Genomic DNA, 23,593 nt, shown 5'->3' with positions numbered 1-23,593 from the left:
AGAGCTATGCCTCCAATAACCTTGAGGACCACCGCACTTTCCAAAAGTCAAGACCTCCGGTTCCCACAGTGGGGCGGGTCTGAGCCCAGCCCTGGGAAGCGGCCCTGAACCATGGGCCCGGGAGACCTCCAGCGGGTGCCAGCTCCCAGGTGGTGTCGGGAGAAAGTCACTCACGCCTCGTCCTTGCCACGATACCTACCACCATCAGCCAAGGCTATTCTCCCTGGGAAGGGACCCTCTTCCAGACCCAGATAGGCCAGATGTCTAGAATCTTAAACCGGCTGCGTCCGGGAGAGGCGGCATTTACAGACACTATTCTAGACACAGCCGCTGATTCATTCTTTGCTAAGTCTTCCCTCTGCGGCCACCTCCTGAGTCCTGACTGACACCAGACAACCCACCTTCTCACCGTAGGTGCCCCTCAGCCGCAGCCTGGCCAAGGCAAGGACGCCCAGCACCTCATGCCTGCTGGAGTGCGGGCACAGCCTCTCCCTGCCCTCCCCATTCTCCCCCAACCCCGGCCAAGCAGAAATGGAGGCTGTGCAACCCTCCTCCTCTGCATCCCCAGAGCCCAGAGGCAGGCGGGAAAAGGGCGCGTGTCTGTGTGACCTATTATCCAGGCCTGATTAGTTGCCGGGACTGTGTGGGCATGATGGGCCTGCGGCCACGGCGAACACCAGAGGGAGCCAGCACAGACAGAGGTTATTAAAATGCTCCTGCAGGGGCGCCTGGGCAGCTCGGTGGGTTGAGCGTCCGCCTTCAGCTCAGTTCATGATCTCACGGTTCGAAAGTTCAAGCCCCACGTCGGGCTCTGTGCTGACAGCTCGGAGCCTGGAGCCTGCTTTGGGTTCTGTGTCTCCCTCTCTCTCTCTCTCTGCCCCTCCCCTGCTCATGCTCTCTCTCTCTCTCTCTCTCTCTCTCTCTCTCAAAAGTGGATAAACTTAAAAAAAATGTTTTTAAATGCTCCTGCAGAGCTCTGATGCCCCCACCACGTCCTAGTGCCTCAAAGACATGGTAATGCGAAGGGACTCACAGCAAATTCTCTGCCCAGCACACATTAGCCTAATTGTGCATGATGCTGCCCTAGAGATACACAGCATCACTCAGAGCCATCCAGGCACCGAAAGAAGGAAAAGGGCCAGGAACATCCCAAGCATGCCACTGTCCACTGCCGGAGGACGTCTCCCAGAACTCCATCCCATCTGCGACTCCGGGATTCAGTCTGATTTGTCAAGCACTTATGAATGGTCTGCTGTGGGCCTCGTTTGGCATGGCTGCTGGAAATACACAGGGGAATCAAGCCGGGGCCAGGCAGACCGGTGTTCAAATCTGGGAGACACTGTCACTTACCGAAGGGGTCCTCCCCCTGGCTAGGGCTTAGATCCCTCCTCTGGGAAGAGGGGATAAGGGCCCCCATCTTCGGGACGTTGTAAGGGTTAAAGGAGATGGGAAAAGGGCTCAGCGAGCACTAGGTCCTATCATCACAGTAAATAAAAATGAGATAAGGGCCTTGCCTTTGAGAAGCTCCTGGCCCCCGTGGGGGTCAGGGACTCGGTGCCTGCAGGAGCCAACAGGAACCCAACGGGGAAGCAGGACCGGTGAGGGACAAATGTTTGAAATAAACGGCCCTCCTGGTCTGCGTCTTCTTCACTCCTGGTAATAAAAACACAGCCACACAAAACATTTCACCTTTCCCTCTTAACTCCACAGCAAGAAGAGTACTTATGCTTTTACTGCATAACAGTAAATCGCCCCATCTTGGCGGAAGCTCTATAAAGACAGGTGGGGGCTGTGGCATGTGGGAATGTGGGAAAGGAAGCCGGAAACCCAAAACTTTATATAAAACATCCCAATTTGGGTATGTTGGCTAACTCAACCTAAGAAACTAATTCAACTTAAAATTAAATTGATGGGGGGTTGGGGGAGGGCAGAACCTAGAAAAAGAGATCAGAAGGAGAATCCCTTAAATTCTAGGCTAAGAAGTCTGTCTCCAAGAGAGTAAACCATCAAAAGATGTTGTCATGAGTGTTGTTTTAATAACAGGATAAAAAAAATTAACAACTAGTTGGAGGCAAACACAAGAGGTTCCACAAGCTTCAGCGTGAGCTCTGGGGTCACCAGGGGCATGATGGGGAAGAAGATCATTTCTGCACCCACAAGAAGTGTTATAACAATGGACGGTGCAGCAAGGCTCCGGGAGGCTCAGGGAAGGTTGTACCACTGCCTGGGTGTATCAGAGGAGGCTTCCTGGAGGAAGTGAGCCTATGACAGAACATGAAGTATGAGAAAGAAACGCAGCAGGAGAAGAGGGGAGGGCATTCAGGTGGAAAACACAGAATGCAGAAGCACGGGGTCAGAAACAGCCTCACCACCTGCCTTGAGCTGACAACAGGTCTGTGTGTGAAGAGGTGTTTCTGTGGAGTCCTGACTGGACTGGCTGAGGGAAGCGGCTGCCAGTGGCTGAGGACAGAGCAGAGCCAACCGGAGGGTGAAGCCCTGAACGACGGGAGGGTCTTCCAACCGACTGCCTCCCAAGACAGGGGGACACTGGAGGCTGTCCTTGCTTCCCTTGCGGCTGCCAAGAAATGGCATTAGAGAATCGGGCGCCCTCGCTAGAAGAATGGGGGGTGGGCGAGGAGCAGGCGACAGGGGAGACACCAGGCTAAGAAAGGCCTAGCCAGGGGAATGGAAGCAAGAGATCCTCGGGGATCCAGGAAGCTGGGAAGACCCCTTTCCCAAGCTTTTCCCCTCTCCTGACCCAGGCCACTCACCCCATTTTCTGCCTGAATCTGTACAAACAGGTTCAACAAATACTCCCTGAGCACCCACTTTGCACCAGGTACTGGGATAGGTCTTTGCATCCATTATTTAAACCAACAGCGACCATGATGATGGATGACAGCGATGATGTCAATTACCATCTCTGAATGCTTTTGCCACGTGCGTGACGCCAGGTTCTTTTCCTCATCTATAAAGTGGGGATAAAGTTCCTACTGCTCAGATTTGCTGTATTAAGTGAATGAATGTCAAGAAGATGCTCTTCGCGGTGTCTGACACACTGCAAGCCTCTAACACATCACGACTGTTACGTCTATGAGCACAGTAACACTGTGCTAGCACAGGGGGCTGGAAATTGAAACCACAAGGGGAAGCCCAGCCCAGCCAGATCTGTGTGGGGCTGTCACTCCCGCCCCTGATGCTGCAGTCCTAGGCAGCAGCGACCCCTGCGCCTGCCCTGCAGGTCAGAGGTCTCCCTCCTCCCACCTTCTGCCAAGGAGAAGGAGGGTTCCCTCCTCAGCGGGAGAAGGGGTTTCAGCTCAGCCACAGAGCTCCTTTCCTTTCTTTTTTTAATTTTTTTTTTAACGTTTATTTACTTTTGAGACAGAGAGAGACAGAGCATGAACGGGGGAGGGTCAGAGAGAGAGGGAGACACAGAATCGGAAGCAGGCTCCAGGCTCTGAGCCATCAGCCCAGAGCCCGACACAGGGCTCGAACTCACGGACCGCGAGATTGTGACCTGAGCCGAAGTCGGACGCTTAACTGACTGAGCCACCCAGGCACCCCCAAAGAGCTCCTTTCTGAAGCCTCTCGGACAGGTTGTCACAAAGACCGAGCACTTGCAGAAGGTCTGACCCGCAAGCCCCGTCTGCCTGCTGAAGGAGACTGAAAGTGGCCCACCTGCCAAGGAGGGCTCATTGCCTTGTGCAGCAGGAGACGGAACTCACCTAGGGTTCCCCGGCCAACCTAGGAAACCATGAAATGTGGCCGGAGGCCCAGCTGAGCTCTCAGATGACCAGATGTGGTACCCATCGACGGAGGGCTCAGGAAACAGGCACATGGCTCTGGGGACGGTCCACTCACAGGTATCATGGCCTGGCCTCCAGTGCTCAGGCCTGGGGCAGAGGGAAGAGCCAGGCTTCTGAGAAGGGCCCTGGACACTTGGTCCCCAACTAACCTGCCATCTGCCCACTCGCTGTCCTTTCTCACCTGGACTACTTCAACAGCTTCCTGATGGGCCCCCAGCTTCCACTTTCACCCCCATGTAGTCACACCACACAGCCACCAGGATGACTTTTCAAAGGTTGCTCCCTTTCTACAGTCCTCCATGTCTCCCCAGTGCCCTTGGGATGAAGTCCAGCCTCCTTACCTTGGCTCGAGGCCCACTACTCAGGCCTTATCTTGCCATACCCCCTCTCTCTGCTCTATTCACACTGGACTTCCTTGAGTTTTGTTTTGTTTTTGTTTTTTTAAATACAATTCTGCGGGTATTTGGCCACGTTTGACCTACAAAGCTGGCAGTTTCTTCTGGTTTAATTTAACACAACTGTCTGCCCCTTGGGCATCTAAACATGTTGCTCCCTCTACCTAGAACCCGTGACTCCCTCCTCCCAGCACCTTCACCTCACTGTCCCTTTCTTCTCCCCCAGGTGTCAGCCCAAATGTCACTTCTTCAGGGAAGCCCTTCCTGGTGTTCCCCCAGGCAGCCTGTGCTTCCCTTCTATAACACGCTTTGAACTTGTAGTGACTCCTTGATGTCTGTCCTGCCAGAATGCAAGCTCCGTAAGGGCCAGAAGCATATCTGTCTTGCTCCCCCTTGTAGTCCTAGCACCTGGCACAGGGCTGTATGTGCTCACAGTATGTGCTCACTAAAGGCTCATGGAGTAAAGAGGTGCTGGTTTGAATGAGCCAAAGCTCTATCCCAACCAGCTGTGTGACCTTGGACCCACCCATTCTCCTTTACACATCGGTTTCTACAACTGCACGAGAAGATAATCGTACCTACCTCAGAGAGATGTGCCAATTACGTGACATCAGGAGTGCCCGTGTATTTGGAATTACACTGCTCAAAAATATCGACAGGTCCTTCCTGGGGCTGGCTGCAGCCACCACTCTGAACTCAGAGTTTGTGAGTTCGTGGAGTTTGTGTAACCAGGGCGGGCGCATTCCTTTCGGGGAGCTTAGAAAGCCTGGGGTTTTATAGCATCACGGCTGGGGATACCTGGAGTTTCACGGTGAAAGGAACCCGGAGTCCCCTGGGAACATCCTTGGCCAACATGTTCTTGATTATCTCCCGTACCAGGAAGATCACTACTCCCGACGTATCTTACTTAATCTTCAAACAGCACTGAATACGAGATGGCTGGCATTGAGCCAAATTCTGCCTCCTTGGACCATCATCCCACTGGCTCCAATTCTCTCCACTGGGACTTCTAAGGCCAGGTTTGCTCCCCCTTCTACACTACAGCCTTCAGAGATGAAGAGAATGACAGCCCTTACCTTCACATCTCCAAGCTCTGGATTTTGACCTTCATCTCAGCCTCCATTCCTGTACCACGGGGCCAGCAAGTGCTGGACCTGACTCCTCTCCAGGTGGGGCTGACACCAAACAGGAGAAAGCATTAGCATTTCTGCTCAAAGAGCGGGGCTGCGGGAGCCCCAGACCTTCCTTACTGCGGGCCTCAGAGCCAGACTCTGGGATCAAAGTCGCTCACAGAAAAAGCCACCTTCTGCCGGGTGAGTCAGGCTCAAAAGGCTGTCGGCCCTCTCCAGCCTCTGGGGGAGATTGATGCCTGCGTGGACGGATCGCTCCAATGTATTAAGTAGATAAAGAAATTGATTATTCCATAAATCATTGTCTCCAGGGAAAAAAATCCCAATTTTTTAAAAAAGAAAATCTTATAAATCTGCCTGAGCCCATGTGAGGGACAGTGTAGCCATTTCAGCTTAATTGTTTGAGAGTTTCTTTGCTACAGCCCTAGAAAAGGAAGTCCCCGAAGCTACTGTTTCCCAATCTGGATGTTCCTTCCCAAACTCCACAAATGGCCATGTCATGTCACGGACAAGATGGATTTACACTGCAGCAGGAAGAAGGTGAGTCAGCCAGAGAGAAAAACTTCCACCGAAGGAGACAGACTCACTTCTTCAGAGACAAAAATCAGATACTAGTCCTTACCCCTACCTTTCCTCCTTACTTATACTTATTCACCTGCCCCATCTAGAAAACATAAGGTTCCATTCTGACAAGAGACAGACAACTGGCCAAAATGAACCCTGACGGGGGCCCGAGGATAGGGTGTGACAGCTCGGGAGGAGGGGGCTCTCAGAACAGTGGAAGGAGTGATATGGTTTAGCAGCAAGACAAGTAGAACAGAGGTGTAAAGGGTGAAAGGGAACAGACATGGCTTCCCAGCTGGCTCTGCTGTGTGATTTTTAGCTTGTTTCTTCTCCTCTCTGAGCCTCAGTGCCCCTCCCCAGCACCCAGGAGAATGAGAAAGATCCAAGTGTGGGGTTCTGGTCCAAACTGCACGTATCTGATTGTTCAAGGAACCATGGCTATCACTGAAGGTCACCTACATGGACCTAGCAGGAGGCCACTGAGTTACCACCAGGTCCAGGGAGGCTGCTTCACGCCCCAGGCCCTCCACAAGTCCCTTCCCTGTGCACTCTGCAGTACACAGAGTGGATGCGCCACCCATGTTTGGTGAATCAGTGAGTCAGCCCAGAGTCCATGTGAAAACGACAGGAAATAAACACGAGATTACAAACAGCATAAAAATAGCCACATTTCCAAAGCAGATTTTTCTGATTCTCTGAACCCAAGCAGGAGCAGCAAAGAAACCAATCCTTTCTTCCTGAGATCTTTCAAGCCAGGGCTCCTGAAGAGCCCTGCTTTGTTGGTATCATAGCGCACTTCCCCTCTGCCCATTCCAGATCTTTCTGCTGTATGACTGAAAGGTGCCATCTTGTCTCCTACATCCTTGGAGCCTGTTTACTTAAATGTCGCTCCGTGTTCAGAGGCACGTGTCAGTTCCTTGGAGTCTATCATCCAAATACTCCTAGGTTCCTATGCTCTTTGGCTTCTAGACCAGGTGTTCCAGCCAACCCAGAGTGCCTCGGTAATGGCCACAAGCTACCCGTCTCTCAGAGGTATGCTGAGGCCACTCGGAGTGACTTTCTATGTAGGAGAGACCTTTGTCAACACCCAGGCCAATCACAAGGCTTCCCAGACACATCCAGGTGGTACAGCACCTGGTACTGCTGGGGTTCTTTGGGGAAAACCACAAAGCCGTGACACATTCCATTCCCATCACCTGAACGAAGAGCCGTTTTATCTACGAGCAGGAAATACGGCTCTATTATAGGTATGCAGGGTTCCACAACTCAGGAAATAATAACACACAAAATACTTTTAAGAAATCACATTTAGCAGGATAAAAATACATAACACAAGCCTACTTACCAAATGCAATGTGAAAGATGATGTTGACAAGCTGAGCAAAGATGCTTGGTATCGGGTGTGATATTTGACAATAGAAATGTTCACTCGTTTTGTCATCTGCTACTGCTCCCTAGCAGACAAGCTGTACAAGGCACCAAAGGCTTAGGCACAATTTATGGGGGGGGGGGGGGGATGAGCAAATTCTATCTGTTGCCTTCATTTTTTTTTACTGTGAATTGCTTGATTTGAACGACCACAAACGATAGTTCTCACTAGCCTACGTGTGCCTGCTAAACACCTCAGTCCAGTTTATGAACACCAGAATCCTAGAGCAATAGCATTCTGAAAAAGAATGCCTGTTTAGCAAGACCTTGCAATAACCACATCACCCCTGCCAGAAGAGTCAGCGGGCAGATGGCGCCCACTCACTACCCCAGCGCCTGACTGCTCTCCGTGGTGCTGAACACAGAGGTTAGGGGTGAACCTTAATCTCCCCGGCCTCGTGGGAACTTCATAGGGTGGATCTGTTATCTACAAGCCTTTCTAAACACAGACGAATTTGGTTTGTACTTCTCCCTCAATGTGGAAAAATGTTTTATCGGTCTGTTTTTCAGTATTACAAAAATTTAGTCTCTATTTCAAGACTGAAAATGTAAAGCTTCAAGTGTATGTGTGTGTGCGTGTGTGTGTGTGTGTGTGTGTGAGAGAGAGAGAGAGAGAGAGAGAGAGAGAGAGAGAGAGAGAGACTGAGTTTTCTTAATATAGTGGAGGTCAGAGACTCATGTTTTCATCTGATTTTCCCATGGCTTCCCAAGGGATGTGGCACAAATCATGTCCCCCATTTGGTCCTCAGTATCCTAATCTGTGATAGGAAAGGAATAGGGACAGGTACTGTACTCTTGTAGTTCCAACACTTGGGGGACCCCCAGTTGTGTTCTGGTTCTTCCATGGACTCAGAGATAGTCCAACAAGGTGACCTTGCCTGGCCTTCTTCAGCACTGAAAGATTTCCTGGAGCCACAGGAGGACACAAGGCTCAGGTTCTCTTGCAACAAGCCAGGGATTCAACCTCTCTGCTCAGCTCTCCCCCAGCCCTCAACCCCCAGGGACCAGCCATAATTCAGCTAAACCTGAGAGTTCACCCATATTTTATTTACTGATTCAATGTTACGAGACAAGTAAAATAGACGGCTGTCACCTCTATTAAACTGGGCAGGAAAAATGGCCATGTAGGCAACAGGCTCTTTCTGCCCATAATGTGTCATCTGTTTCCTTGGGGAGGGAAGCAAGGAAGGGAGGGCATGGCCTCAGGGCAGAGCCCGGTTTTGTCATGCTCAAGAGGGGAAGCCCAGGGCCTCACTGCAAATCTGCCCTGGCCTCTCAGCTACACAAATACAGCAGACCAATCAGCACAGTCAGGAATTGGGACCGTCACTTCAACACTTAAGTCTTCAGTTTCCCACTGATCCATTTAACAGGCTTGGGGTAATGAATGGCTGTTGAGCCACAACCTGGGAAGCCTGTGCTAGAGGAGCAAACCTCCAACTGGTCATTTCTTAAAATAACACAAACACATAGAAATATACACATTCACACTCTCAAGAACCCAGTGTGGATGATGCACTCAACCCCAGGGCTAAATGCCCCAGGCTGACTGTCCATATAGCCTGAACACCTCTGCTTTACACAAAGCTGGCATGTAGACCTGTTGTCTAGACATCTTTGCAGGAGTAAGTGATGTGGTGAAGACGGAAAACAGAGAGGCCTGACCTATAATTGGCCACAGTGTAAGCGGCAAAACATCCCTGTCTAGCAGCTGTCCTAAGCGGCCAGCCTATTAAGGATGAGTAGCAGAAGTTCTCTTGCTGGGTTCAACAACCCAAGGGAGCTGCAGGGATGCTTAGGGGCAAGTGGGAAGGAGAAACAGGTGAGGTCAGGAAGACAGGAGGACCATGAGCCCTTCTTCAGTTGCTTCTGGAAACAGACACCTTGTGTCTCTCATGAGGAGAATCATCACGGTATGAACCAAACAATGGATATGAAGACCAATCTAGTCCTGGGAACGAAGGACACACTCCCCTGAATATTCCAGTTCTGCCCAAGCTACTACGTGGAAAAAGTCTTGGTATAGAAGGTGTTGAATTCATGTGTCAGAACACCACAGACATCATTAGAACTTTGACTCTGTAGAAGGCTCTAACAATGGCTTTCATGAAATCTTGTTGACCAGATGGAAAAAATGTTGAGCTGAGTAACAGGGCAGGAGTGTGGACTTCTACTCAAATGACTGTATTCATCAATGCATTCATTTATTCAACAGTTATTAATCACCTACTATGTGCCATCCACTGTGCTAGGCGCACCAGATGAAGTGGTGAATAAGTCATCGGGGTCCCTGCTTATATAATAAGTGCTACGATAAGGGAAATACAGGGTGCTGTGGGGGCCCAAAGAAGTGGGCAGACATGAAGAAAAGCTTCCTGGAGGAAAAGACACGTTTGCTGAAACCTGAAGGATGACTAGAAGTTGTCTGCAAAGAATAACAAGAGTGGAGGCCCCAGGGTGTGAGGGAAGGCACGGTGCCTCCTGGGGACTTGGGTGTTCAGTATAGTGGAGCACAGAGTGTGTATGAGGCAAGGAGGGATGCAGTATAGGTCTGCCAACCAGGGCATGTCATAAAGGGCCTGAAAGTATAAGGAAGCTAGTGGGGTTTTGAAGCGGGTTAAAGTATAGGATCGTGGATCCATGATTACTGAATTAAGCCAACAGACTCTGACGTTGGTCATTTCCTGCCTAATGTGTCGACGGCAGAAATAGCTGAAGGGAGGGAAGGCGGGCTCATTTCAGGCTCAGATGGCACGAAGCAAGGCAAACAATGGAAGAGGAGCCGCAAAAGCTACACTGTCCAGAGCAGCAATTCCCAGCCCCCACCGTAGTGTAGGCCAATAACCACTTAACCTGTCCACCACAGACCCCCCAGAGGGAGGCCAGGGAGGAAGAAGAGGGTGAAATCCATGCCTACTTCCTGAAGATGTTGAACCAGAAGCAGGCTCTGGTGGTCCAGGAACAACGAGCAAGAATAACTGCCTGAAGGTTCCATGGTGGGATTTACTGAGGATAAATGACAGGTCCTGCCTTTAGGCTCAAAAGATCAACTGCCAAAGGGAAGATGAGAGAAGTTATAGATCAGCAGCGATGCCTGTGAAAAAGACCAGGGGATCTCAAGAGACCGCCAGCTCAGTCTAACTCGGCAAAGTGAAGTAGCTGCTGAGAAGGCTGAACTGGCCTGGGCTGTACAAGGAGACACCGAAGCTGAGGTCCGAGGAAGCCAGGAGCTCACTGGGTGTAACACACAAGCAGCACTGGGGTTAGCTTAGCTCTCAACGCCTGGTGGGAAGAACTGAGCATCTCTAATTGGGAGAAATGCCTTTACATTTCTGTAGGGTTGCATGGGAGGATAGGGAGCAGACCAGAACCAGAACCAGTGAGCATGGCTATTGTACCATAAGAGTAATGGACACCATTTGTTGAGTGCTTCCCATGGCTGTGGTCTAAACACTTCATATGCATTAATTCATTTAATCCTTATAACAACCCTGTGAGGCAGATACCATTATCATCATCATTATCATCATCATCATCATCATCATCATCATCATCATCGTTATTATTATTAGATAAATTTGCCCAAGATCACACAGATGGGAAGTGATGGAGACAGGCCTCAAACTCGGGCCAGCAGATTCCAGAACCTGTGAACTTATCCACATGCTAGATTGTAAAAGTGCATTGAAAGCTGCTCTTGTGCCAGGCATACTAATTCTCACAATGAGCCCACGCAGCCAAATCTATTATTATCCCCATTTTGCAGATGAGGAAATTGAAGGCTAAGTGACTTATCCCAAGTGCCAGACCCTGGACGGGGGAAAAGGTTTAAGTTCAGACAGATGGATCTCAGAACCTATACTCCCAACATCCAAGTTCTATCGCCTTCCCTGGGACTGCAGGGAGACAAGTTTTGGGGGGGGGGGGGGATTTGCAACAAAGATTGGAGTCAGCCGAAACATTCGCAGTAAAGAACAAAAGAGGGTCAAAAGTAGTAAGCTTCCTATCTCAGGTGATGTTCAATCAGAGACTAGATATCCACCTATAAGGGGGGGTTAGGGGAAGGTCCCTCCAGTGACTGAGAACAGTGGTCCTCAAAGGGAAGTGCCCAGAGGAGCAGCATCAGCATTATCTGGGGACCTGTCAAAAGTGTAAAATCCCAGGTCTCACCCCAGACCTACCAAATGAGAAGCTCTGCGGGTGCCCAGCAGTCTGTAGTTTAATGAGCATTCCAGGTGATTTTGGTGCAAGGCTCCGTTTGAGAACCAGAGGCCTAAGAATGACCCCTGGGGTCCTTTTCAGCCTAGATTCTGTGATTCTCCACCACAGATAGGAAGTGTGATGCGTGGAGCCCTGGGAAGTCCTTGGCTCCCTGCTCCTGCTTTTCCGCCCAATTGGGCAGGCTTTTTGGAATAGCATATTTCGGTTCTGCAAAGCAGATGCAGGAAGGCTTTGCAGAAGTCTCCCTCGTTCCCATATTTAAAGAGCTCATCCCTGCAGTTGTTCTGAGAACTCTATAAACCCCCTTCCATCGGCAGCCTGTCTGCATCAGTCCCTTTAATAGCGCAAGGCTTAATTGTCTCCTATGGATCGGAACCCTCTTCACACAAACTGGAATCTTAGCTCCTTCTCGCTCCCTTTTTTCCCCTGCCTTCCTTAACCACCATTCAGCATGGCACCAAAGGATTTGGAGTCAAAGCTGCCACTCCCCCCAGATCTCACTCCATCTCATTATCTCCGATCTGTATGATCACCATGGGGACTCTCTCCTCCCCAGCTCTTGCCGTGGCCTCATTACTTGATGTCTCCCAGCAGAGCCAGCGGTCTCTATCCCCTGGGGCCCAGCCTCTAGCCACAGACCCTCTCTGGGCCATACTAGCCTGCCCAAGAAGCAAGACTGAACTCTACATCCAAGAAGGACTGACAAGGATTCTCTGATCAGTCCCTAAAGAGCATCCCACAACCAGGGTCTCCTCGTTCCTGAATACATGCAAAATGCATTTCAGCTAAAACACTGCACCTGGGAGGAAGAACCAGCACCCCATGGGCTGCAGGTATGTGATAAATAGCAGGCCAGGAGGAGTCTGGGAGCTGACACACAGAAGCATCCCAAAGGGCACCTCTCTCTCCCCCTAATGTGGTGGATAATTGTCACAGGCAGCCGGACCCTACCATTTCCACTACGGGGCATGTGGGTGTGTGGGCAATGGGTAAATAAATGCCAGGTATTGAGCGGCACGGAGTACTGGGCACCAGGGTTGGCACAGGGTACGCAGGAAGCAGACAGCCTCAGAGCTCACAGTCTGATGGGAGGGACATGGCCTCCAACCTTGGAGAATCCTTTCTCTCCCAGCATTTATTAAACATCAAGCACTGCGCAAAGAGCTTCATACACTTTATCATCTTTAATCCTCGCACTGACTCTGTGAAGACGATACTCTAAGGTTCGGCCACGGGAAATTTTTGCAGGTCAAAAACATCTGAATGTAGTCTCACTTAATCCCAATACTTCTATCTTAAAATGAGAAAACGGAGACCCAGGGGTAAAGTGACGCGTCCAAGGTCACGTGGCGCAGACATGTGAGACGCACGGTCTAACTCAGGTCCACCACAGTTCATCAAACCCAAGCCATGCCATTACATGTTGAGGTGCCAAAAAAGAAAACATCCTGTAGGCAACCCCAGCTATGACACGTGAGACATGTACTGACTTCAGAGAAGGGAGAAGGGAGAGGAGGAAAGTCCATCCTAGAATCAATGAAATATATTATTTGGTTCCCCTGCAAAAATTCATTCTGCTTCTTGGTAATGATGCGGGGGGAGCTGGCCTTACACACTCTGGAGCAGCTTCTGGCCTAACAGGGAGGCAGGACACGCATGCACTAGAGAAAGCCCTAGACAAACCCACAAAGCATAACTACAGCCAAGGCCAATCAGCATTAGTAAACAAGGCACAGAGGTCCAAGGAAACAAGGAGGGGGACATGGGAAAGTGAGCTTTGGGGAGAGGGGAAGGCCAGGTTTGGAGTAAAAGGCAGTGGGACCCTGGACATAACTCCAAAGGAAATAAAATGAGGCAAGGCGGGGCAGAGTGCTCTGTGCTGCCTATAAAAGGTGGCCGACGGGGAACAAACGCCAAATCAGAATGACCTGTGGTCCTCAATCCCAACCCCTTGGCCCTCGACCCAGTGTCCCCACTCCCAATCACACTCAGGTAGGATTTCGTCTCTGGGGCACAAAGAGAAGCAGAAGAAAACCGACTCCATGAGCAAACACAGGTACTGGTCCAGGCCAATGAGGCACTTAGGGGCACAACATTTAAGGAAGCGCCCGCTCTCGTGGTCAGTCGTGCGAATGCAGGGTCACCACTAGAGAGCCTGCTTCAACTCTGCTCCCTAGCTGCCTCGCTCACCTCACCCCGGTGCTGGCCCTGTGCTGATGTCAGACCCCTCAAACAACAACAAGAAGAAATGCTGATCTTTGGACAGCATTTAAGCTTTTCTGGAAAGATGTCGTACCTGTTTGGCTCTGTGAGGCAGACAGTATCGCCCCCATTTTTACAGAAGGGGAAACTGAGGTCCTGGAAAATACCATGAGCCCTCTGATTGTGCTTATCCCAAATCTGTCACCTCTTTAGGGGCTCTCAGCATGCAGTTTCCGCCCACTTCCAAAACAGTTCCGTCCCTGGAAGCCACCATTATTCCAGCCTCCTGGGTCCCCCAGAAGAAGGAACATGAGGGACAAGGAGAGTAAATTTGATTTTGCCTTTGCTCTTACAGAGGTGGCATGGGGAAGGGTGGACTGAGCAGCTCCTGCACCGACGTCCCCACACCCTACCACAGTGTCTTTTGAGACAGCAACAAATATTCCAGGGCCCAGCGTCAGTGGCCTCGGATTGTCCACCTGTCTCAGTGACTGGCAAGGCAGGCTCTATTCGGAAGGGCAGAATGTGACTCTTGCTTAAAAATAAAATGACCATAAAACCTATTAGCCTGGAAAGGATGTTGGAAGGGAGAGGGGATGGGATTGGGGAGGGAAAGGGAGGTGAGGGGAAAAAGAAGAACAGAGAACAGTTCGTGACCACCTTCTCTGGCCAGGTCACTGGCTGATGAGGACAGAGGCGAAGATGAGGCACAGACATGGAGCCCTTCCCTCATGGCTCTGACAATGTCTTTGAGGACAGCTCGTGGCTTCCAGGGGGACACGTAGGCTGGAGTCCCCGGAGCAGAAGGATTCCTATGGGTGGACCAGCCATATCCAAGGGAGAGTCCATCCTTTATTTCAGGCTTCCAGGGAAGCACTGGGCAAAGTCCAGAAGCCCGGACAAAGTGAGATGTAGTCAGTGTAAGTGTCTATTGGTGGGAGGGTGGGAAAGACCATCCGTCCTTTTCAGTCCAGGAAGCGTATCTGCCACACAGCTCATCAACAAGGGCTATCTGCTTCTGAAAACTGGCACTGGCAGGGTTAAATGTCACAGAACCTACAGAGCCACCTCCAACACAGGGCCAAACACACAGCCCGGCCCTGTGAGGACACACTCAGCTCCCAGAGCCGTGGGGGTGGAGGTGCTCCATTCAGCACCTGTGCAAACTGGTGGTGCTTCCTTGTCCTCCGCCCTCACGGACCGTCAAACACGCAGGACCCCTGCAGTCAGGCCGACAGGAGTTCTTATCCGTCTACCACTCACTGCCCATGTGATCTTGTGCAAGTGACTTTGCCAAGCTTAGTTTCCTCAACTGCAAAATGGAAATGATGCCCACACGACGGTGAAGGTTAAATAAGATGGGGGAGGGAAATGCAGCGGCATTTACTGAGCACTTACTATGCGCCCGCATTACTAGTCAGCGTGTGAAACACCGCGGTGCCTGGCACCTAGTAAGCGCTTCTTAAGTGGGGGTCATTGTTATTGTCGCATTGCTGTGCATTATTTTGATGTCACTCCCGACCCAGGTGGGGTCCCAGGCAGGAGACACAGGGATACCTCGACACAGGCACACTGCCCCCTGGTGCTGCTGTCGGGGAATGGGCACCTGGGAGAACAGCTATTCTGGTGAACAAGACCCAGCCCCGTCTGCACTAAGCCCTGGGCCCATCCATCCATCCAAAGCTCCAGCCCCATCACACCAGCCTCGGGAGGACCAGCCCTGTCCCCGGAACTTCGGTCCTCTCTCCTGCTGCCCAGCCAAATGGAGCACTGGCTCTCGCCTCTCTGCATTCCCTCTGGAGGGTCCACGGCTCGGGCTGAAGCCACAGGAGGCAGGGGCAGCAGTCTCTCGCAGAATGGAGGAGGCTTGGCCTCAGCAGATCAGAAACAAACTCAGCTGCTGAGTACCACCAAGTCTCCTCTGACAAGCACACCCCAAGCAGCCTCTGCCACCTTCCCTGTACATGGCCTCGTGCCTCCCCCAAGAGGAGGGAGCGCTGTGATGTCCACAGAGGACTCTGTGCTTCCTGCCCCCTTGCGCCCCCCCACCCCAAGGGGGCTGTTTCCTAGAGCAGGGACAGAGAGTGCCTGCTGGAACAGGAGGACTCAGGGAGGCTCCCAGGCCCCAGAAAGGACCCTAAAAGCAGCCAAGCAACCTTGCATTCCTGAAAGGGTGGGGGGGATGAAGGGCCACCCCTCAAAGCCCTTTCAAAAGAGCACATCAGGCTGGACTGGCTGTCAGGCCAGCAACAGGGGAATGCAAATGACCTTGGAGGAGCCTACTCAGGACACAGTGCCTGGCTCACCCTGCATAAGCCACCTCTAAAACCCCCAGCTCATCCTGATGTCAAAAGACTGTTTAGCGCAGTGCAAGGCAGGCATCACCAAGAAATTAAACTCCAGCTTTGAGGAAGAGGGAAGCCCGGGCTGACAGGAGCGGCTGGGCTGGAAAGTGGAGGCAGAAATTGCTCAAGTTAATGCCTTCCAAGGCCCCTCGGGCCACTCCCAGGTCTTGTCTGAAGCTATTTACTTCCAGGGGGGAAAGCCCTATTGATCTTCATTCAGCTCCTGTCTGCTCCTACAAGGCGGCAATGTTTCAGCGCATCACCAGTCACTGTAAGAAATTCCTCATTGTTTTACACACGGCTCCCAAACTCAGGAGACGAATGGTCAGGACCGTTTGGGTGAACTGATCGGAGACAATGAAGACGGGGCTGGTTGGAGAACTCTGGGGGAGGGGGATCTCGTTCCCCAGGGAGAGACTGCTGTGACTGCCCGCTGGCCACCCCCGCCCGCCCCCGGCCCAGGTTCTGGGTCTTGAGGCTTATCTGTTCTGCTGTCTGTAGATGCTCAGAGAGTCCAGAGCTGAGCCAGTCCTTCCCTCTCTACCCCACCCCCATCCCCAACACATACACCTGCTTTATGTCTCTGCAGTCATTTGGCTCCCAACCTCCCCCTGGCTGGCTAGAGATCATCACCATCCACCAGGGCTCTCCAGCTGCCGCCACCACTGTCTGGTTCCCTTTTCAAGTTCCAAGCTGGCCCTCGATCCTACCGTATGCATGTAATACGAGGGAGCCTCATGTAACCATGAAACCTACAGTGGCACGGACAGTCCCCACCGTCTGCACTAAAAGGAACTTTGAAGCCACAGAATATCCCAAACCATCACAGCCAATCCAACGGTGGTTTACAGATGGGGAAACAGAGGCTCAAGGTTGGGGGGAACGGTGTGATTTGACCACAATGGCTCAGTTAACGGGCAGAAGAGAGAGCAGAAAACCCAGGCCTCCTAGCTCCCAGCCTAGGGCCCCTCCACTTCAGCTTCTAGGTCATATAACCAGGAAATCCAGGTTCCCACAAAAGGTCACTGAAGCCCATCTGGTTGAGATGATCCATGCATTAAACTGCTTCCCATGAGTTAAGACCAGAATCCATCCCAACAATAATAACGATGATAAGAGTAATAATAAAATGCCGAACAATATGCCTTGAAAACCTTCAATGAGCAACACTTGATAATCACACGCAGATACATCTTTCACATATTCATATAAAATAATCAATGATCATTTTTTCCCGCAGACTACAATCCAATTACTCTCTCTCCCTCGCTCTCTCCCTCGCTCTCCTTTGTTACTTGCAAACCATCCAAGCAATCAATGCCTTGACCTCTCCCTCTGATAGACACAATTACAAAAAGACAGAGCAATGCAATTCATCTATTCAAGACGGATTGTTTGAACACTCTGTCACACCGCTGAGCTATCCATCTCCTTGTCTAAGAGGAAATTTCAGCCCCCAAAAAAGGCACAAAGAGAGGGGGCGGGTACACTGCTCCCAGCCCAGAGAGCCCCTCACACACCTGCAGGAAAACCCTCTCCCAAGCTGGTGTTTGAGGATGCCTGCCTGCTGGAGAATTCGGCTCCAGGAACAGCCAGCTCAGGCACCAATCTCGGGAACCACAAAACACCCAGCATACTCCCGAACCCCATTTCCAGGACCTCAATTCCTGCAGCCTCAGGCAGAAAACCCTGGAATCCCACGGGTGGATCAGAAAAGGGAGATGGTGGGGGACCCAGCCAAGGCAGTGTGTTTAGGTTCTGCATAAGTGTGTGTGTGTGTGTGTGTGTGCACACACGCGCACGCGTGTGTGTGTGCGCTCCCGCACGCATGGGCCCGCCCATGTCCACTGTGCTTCTCTGGCCCCAGCTAAGGCTCCAGCCCGGACTCCCAAGGATGGAAGTTCAGCTCCCTAGGAAGCTCCAGAGAAGCCCAGAGGCCTCGGAGCCTTCCCATCTTCCATCTAAGCTGGCACAGCTCTGGCGGTCACGTTTGGCATCCACACAGCACCCCAGTCCTCGGGCTGGGAATCAAATGGGGCAGGGCTCTCTGATATAAATGGCTTGGGCCAACATGCTAATTAATCCTGGGGCTTAATACGAAGAAGATTAGAAGAGAGGAGGGCTTTGCCATCCTTAATTGCATTATTACAACATGAACCCAAGAAAGGGCAGGCAGGCTGGGGCTTCCCCTCAGAGCAGTGAAGAGCCCCCAGTGAAGTCAATTTCACAATAAGAGGGGGCAGCTAAGGACACACCATCCTGCCCCTCCTTAGCTCATCCTTCTGGGGCTGTCCTCACCTTCTCCTGACTTCCTGGGGCCCCAAAAACCTCCATCCCTGAAGCTAAGCTGGGAGCATACCCAGCTCCCCGCGTGCAGAGGAAAGGAAACTGCAACGCGTGGGACGCACACAGAGCACCTTTTGGGGCCCCTCTCCTTTCTCTCAAGGGCACTCTTCCACGTAGGCCCCCAAAAAGCAGGGAAGGAAGGAGGGAATGAAAGAAGTGCTGGCCCAGGACTAAGGTTGTGCCTGCCCCTGGAATGCTAACCAAACAGGGAGCTGGGGCAGGCAAAAGGGCAGATAGAAGACGTTGCTTGGCTTGCCAAGAGCAGCCTGGGCTGCAAAGGGTTAAGCCTGACCGTGAGGGATGTCCCGAGAGTCGCGTGCCTGGACTCCTCTGCCTCTTCTGCCTCGGGGTGGGGTGTGAGTCTGCCAGGGTCCCGGGCATGGACTCAAAGACCCCAGCGTGGGCAGCGCTGAGCACCGCGCACTACCCCCACCCGGATATTGAGTTCCAGAGGTTGTGGTATCCAGGAGCGAACCACGAAGATGTACCCCTCAACCCCCCCCCTCCCCCCGATTCCTGACCACCTCCTAGGAAAACCTCAAGTACGGAAACCAAGCCCGACCTCGGTTCCCTGCATCCCCTCAAGCCTCTAGCAGTCCTCTCCTGGAGAAGAGCCACAAGGGGGGAAGGTGGCCCTGGCTCAGCAGAGCTCTGCCCGCCCTGTGCCAGATGCTGGTGGTGGCGCCTCGCGAACCCAGGAGGCCCAAGTCTCCGGCCTGGCGGCAGGCTCCCGCGTGGCCAGGCCGGGCCCAGCCCTGGCGGGCGCGGGCCTGGGCCCCGCAGGGTCTCCCGCACTGCCCAGAGCGCTGCCTACAGGGTGCCTGGGGCGACCACAACAAAGTTAAAGCCCGGAGTAGGAGTCTCCGGCGAGAAGAGAGCTGAGACGCGGCAGCCCCGGAAAGCCGCGCGCAACCCCGCCAGCCGCCGCCAGCTGCGGAGGGATTTCGGCTAACTTTACAAACCGCTCGCATCCCTCCCGCCACATTCCCGGCCGCGGCGGGCAGCCTCCGTGGCTTCCTTCCCCCCCCTTCCCCCCCCCCCCCCCAGCCGCGAGGGAACGCAAGAGCGACCGGCCGGGGCTGCCCCTCCCCTCCCCCAAACCACCGGGCTGGATGGGGCACCCCCGAGGCCGAGGGCGGCCGCCGGGAGGAGAAACCCGCCGCCCACCCGTCACCCTTCCGTCCTGCGAAGCCGTCCCTCGCGTCCCCGCCGCGGCCGCTGGAGCTGTTCCCCAGGTGGGGGCGGGGGCCTGCCGGGAGCGAGGAGGAAAGAGAAGTTGGCGCCTTCCCCCAGGGTTCCCGCTCCGCGGAGAAGCCCGCTCCCAGAACTCGGTCTGTGGCCGGTCGTGCCGGCAGTGGCCGGGAAATGAGCCCTCCACTCGGGTTGGGGCTGGAACGCTTCGCTCCTCTCCGCCAGGTCTGGCCTCTCACGAGCGCTCCAAGGGCCCCTCGCCCGCCGCGGCCCGGCTGTCTCCTCCCCACTAAGTAGGGCCCGTGACCCCCGGCTTTGGAACTTTGCCCTGACCGGGCCGAGCTCCCGGTGGTCACCCGGCCCCGGCGGCCCGGAGAGATCGGGAAAAATCTCTTGGGATCGCGTTCGTTGGCTCCCCATTGCCGCCCCCGCCCGGGCGCACAGAGACCCCCGGCTCCGGGGAGCCCTTACCGATCCGGATGACGTGGGGCATCCCGCGCGAGTCCGGGATCCAGAAGGCGCACACGAGGAGCCCGGCCCAGTATTCCCAAACCAGACTCCGGAGGCGCCGCCAGGGAGCGGTCATCGTTGGGCGCCGCCGAGCGTGCCCGGGGCGCGGCCGTGGCGGGCTCCCTGGGGCGGCAGCTCTAGGCGCGGGCGCGCAGCAGCCCCCGAGGCGCCGCCTGGCCCAGCTGCCCGGCTCCCGAGCGCCGCTGCGAGTGGGGGGCGCCCCGCGGCGCCGCGCACATCTTACTGGGGGGCCGCCCCGCCGGCGCCCGCCCCGCCCGGCTGCCGCCCACGGGCCGCCCGCGAGCGAGGCTCCTGGGCTCCGCCCGGGCTGCGCTCGGGCTCCGCTCGGACTCCGCTCCGGCTCGCGTCGGCTCGGCTCCCGCGCGGGCTCCCACCTGCCCCGGCTGCCGGGCGCTGGCGGGCGGGCTGCACGCGTCTCCGGCCGCTCCTCCTCCAGCCGCCGCCAATGCTATCGCCCGGGCTCGCACAAAGCCCCGGAGTGGAGTTGCACGCGCGCACACACTCCCTCCCAGCCCCCTCCCCGCGCCCTGCCTCCCGCCTCCCGCGCCGCCCGCCGCCCGCGCTCCCTCCGCGCACTCCCCCGCGCACACACACTTCACACTCACGCCCGCCGAGGCGTACACTCGCGCGCTCACACCTGCGCAGGGGGCGGGGAAGGGGACCCTGGACCCGGTTTAGGGGGACGCCCGGAGAACGAGGATTCTCCTCGCTTCCCAGATGTCCCCATCCGCCCTGCCGCCCCCAGTCCCTTCAACTGCGAGGGCACGGAGCCTGGGAGCCGGGCGTGGAGCAAGGGAGCTGGCACCGCGAGCTGGGCGACGGCGGCAGCCTAGCGGCCCGACCAGCTGGAGGAGACGCGCCCGCCGGAGCAGAGGGACGCGGAGCCCGCCGTCTGCGGAGTCTCGCCTTCCAGCTCCCACGCAGCGGGCGCAGGCTGGACGGCGGCGGCGGGAGACGGACCCGGGAACCGGTTTCCCTCCCTAAGCCCATGTCTCGGGGAGGCAGAGTTGGGGCTGGGGCTCCGGGAAGACAGAATCGACCACGCTGGGCTAGGGGAGCAGCGGGAGCTGGTGGCCGTGGGACGGCCCAGGCCAGACCCTGTGCCTTGGAAGGCAGGACTTGACGACGCCCGGCAACCACAGGGGTTTCGGAGGCAGATGGCTAAATCCTTAGACTCGGAAGGCATCTGAGATGCACCCTGGTACCTACTTCCCACCCGTCTTCCCCCAACTCCCCAACCGTGCAGGAGGGGCTAGTTCCCTTCCCCTTTCCTCCTGAGAACGAATAAAGAGAAACTGTCATTTTCTGTGGGATACAGCGAGACCCATGGGGGGACAAGCTAGAAAGGGTTAAAAAAAAAAAACCTTGTTTATTAGCAATAATAAATTTTTTTTCAAGTGGCGCTGGGTGTTGAGGAAAAGGAAGGGCTGTGGAGCGAGTCTAGAGCAGGAGGCTGGGAATTATGCAGTTAGGCGAGTTTAATGACCTTTTTGACAGAGACAAAGCGGTGCCGATACAGTAGATAAATAAACGGATCTGTCACCGGGCAGCGGCTAGGCTGTGTGTGAATTTATTTTTCTCATTTAAATAACTTGATCTATTCCATCATTCCCAATACCTCCCATTTGCCAGCTGTCTGGTAAGAGCATGGCCCCCAACATCTGAAAAGCAAATCTTTGATTTTCTTACAAATAGACTATGAGTCCAGTTCTATCCAGCCCGTTAATTTCCCTGGCTTTTCTTTCCCTTCCGTTCTGGGAGTAGGGCACGTTGGCATTGTGTGGAGATGTGACACTGCAGCGTGGCCAATCGTGCCACTTGGAAGGGGACTCCCTCCCACCTGAAGGGAAGGCAGCCAGGGAGCAGGAAGGAGGATTCCCAGGGCTCTTCTTCTAAGAAGGGGAAGAGGTGTGCCGGGCTAGAGGCCATCCTCAAAGACCCAACAGCAAAGAGAGGTTACTGGCTTCCGTCTTTGCCCGAACTTCGGCCTTCCTCACCTGTGCGCAGCAGCGGCTGGTTTCCCCAGCAGCCACTGGAAAATGTTGCCCAAGAGACCAGAGGGAAGGACATGCAGACAAGAGCCAAAGAGGCAGCAACTGCCACCTCTTGATAGAGAGCAACGGGCCCCAGTGGGCACCAGCAAGGAGGAAGCGCGCGAGAGGGGAACCAGTGGCCCCACCCTCCAGGATGAAGGTGGACACCCTTCCCTGTCCCCTGGTTTAGTTGCTCCAAGAGGCCAGAAAGCCCAGGACCGGTCTCTAAGGAAGGAAATTCCGGTGCCCTGATGGGGAACGGAAAAGGGGTTGGCAGGACCTGAACTCAAGGCAAAGGATGCAGGGCTAAAAAAGCCTCGCCAACAGTGCCCAAGCATGGTTGGGCGGTGGGGGAGGAGGCAAGAGCCTGGATGCTAATTCTGTCTGGTTATCCTGCAGGCAGCCTCTTGCCAGGAGAGGGGTAGGGTGCAGGGAACAAATGGCCTGGCAAGGAAACTGTGGAAGCAGAAGGGGAGAGGTACGACTCCAGGGGATGAGCAGATCTGGACCCTAGGCCAGAACCCTATGCCGGGACAGTGAGAGTGAAGAATGAAAGATGGGGGGCAGGAGAAGAAGGAGTAGCCTTCAAGAAAGCCAGCACAAGAGGAGAGGTACTAGAGAAGTGAATGGATGAAGGTGGAGGGGAAATCTGAGGCCCCCAGGGCACGCTGTGGCCCTGTCCCCTGCAGCCCCCTGGCCAGGTCCAGGGAAGCAGCACAAGCTGGGCCAGGCTTCCTGCCGCATCCCAGAGTGGGCGGGTGTTAGCCAGCGCTGCAGAAGGAGGCTTCCCTCTGCTGCCACGTTGGCTGCGGTGGAAAACAGACCCCAGCTGCAGAGGCTGTGGGGCTCAGGTCACCGGGCCCGCAGCCCCTCGGGAGCCCCCGGGGTCAGAGGGAAGCTGGCTGATGCGAGCCCAGAACTGGGCCTTATTCTGGACCTCGCTGCAAGCCATTTTGTACCACAGAGGTCTCCCCAAACTGACAGGAGCCCGCTCCCTTCCAGGCTGGGGAAGGGTGGGACGCATTACGTCAACAAAACCAACAGCAATGATAATAATGACTGCTAGTATTTATTACATGTTTTCTATATTCCAGACGATGTACTTACTCAGTGTACCTTACATGCATCACTTCCTCTAGCCCTCTCCACAGCCTGCCAGGATAGGATCCCTGGGATTTTTACATTTTACCGTAAAGACTCTGAGCCTCGGGGAGGTTAAGAGGTTCAAAGTCACAAAGCTAGTGTGTGACCTTCCTCCTTCCCCCTTCCTCCCTCCTCCCTTCCTCTTTTTCCCTCCTCCCTTCCTCCTTCCCTCCTTTCCTTTTCCTTTTCTCTCCCCTTCCTCTTCCTCCTCCTCTGCTCCCTCCTTCCTCCTTTCCCTCCTCCCTCCCTTCCTCCCTC

At 54.3% G+C, this 23,593-nt stretch overlaps 1 protein-coding gene across 2 annotated transcripts in view; it reads right to left on the bottom strand.

The window, feature by feature from the left end:
* Positions 1-20,635, bottom strand: part of GRIK3 (glutamate ionotropic receptor kainate type subunit 3) — a 227,449-nt gene extending 206,814 nt beyond the window's left edge. The window contains exon 1 of one of the 2 annotated variants that reach the window (XM_058718035.1): positions 20,100-20,635. In XM_058718035.1, the coding sequence (XP_058574018.1) occupies positions 20,100-20,214 (115 nt within the window). In that variant the 5' untranslated portion in view covers positions 20,215-20,635. The remainder of the gene's footprint in view (positions 1-20,099) is intronic. The other variant, XM_058718034.1, reaches the window with a different exon arrangement.
* Between the last annotated feature and the right edge of the window lie 2,958 nt (positions 20,636-23,593).

The sequence above is a fragment of the Neofelis nebulosa genome, chromosome 2 (genome assembly GCF_028018385.1).
Source record: "Neofelis nebulosa isolate mNeoNeb1 chromosome 2, mNeoNeb1.pri, whole genome shotgun sequence".
Taxonomy (NCBI): domain Eukaryota; kingdom Metazoa; phylum Chordata; class Mammalia; order Carnivora; family Felidae; genus Neofelis; species Neofelis nebulosa.
The sequence above is the reverse complement of the archived record's forward strand: the minus strand, read 5'-3'. Positions and strand labels throughout refer to the sequence as shown.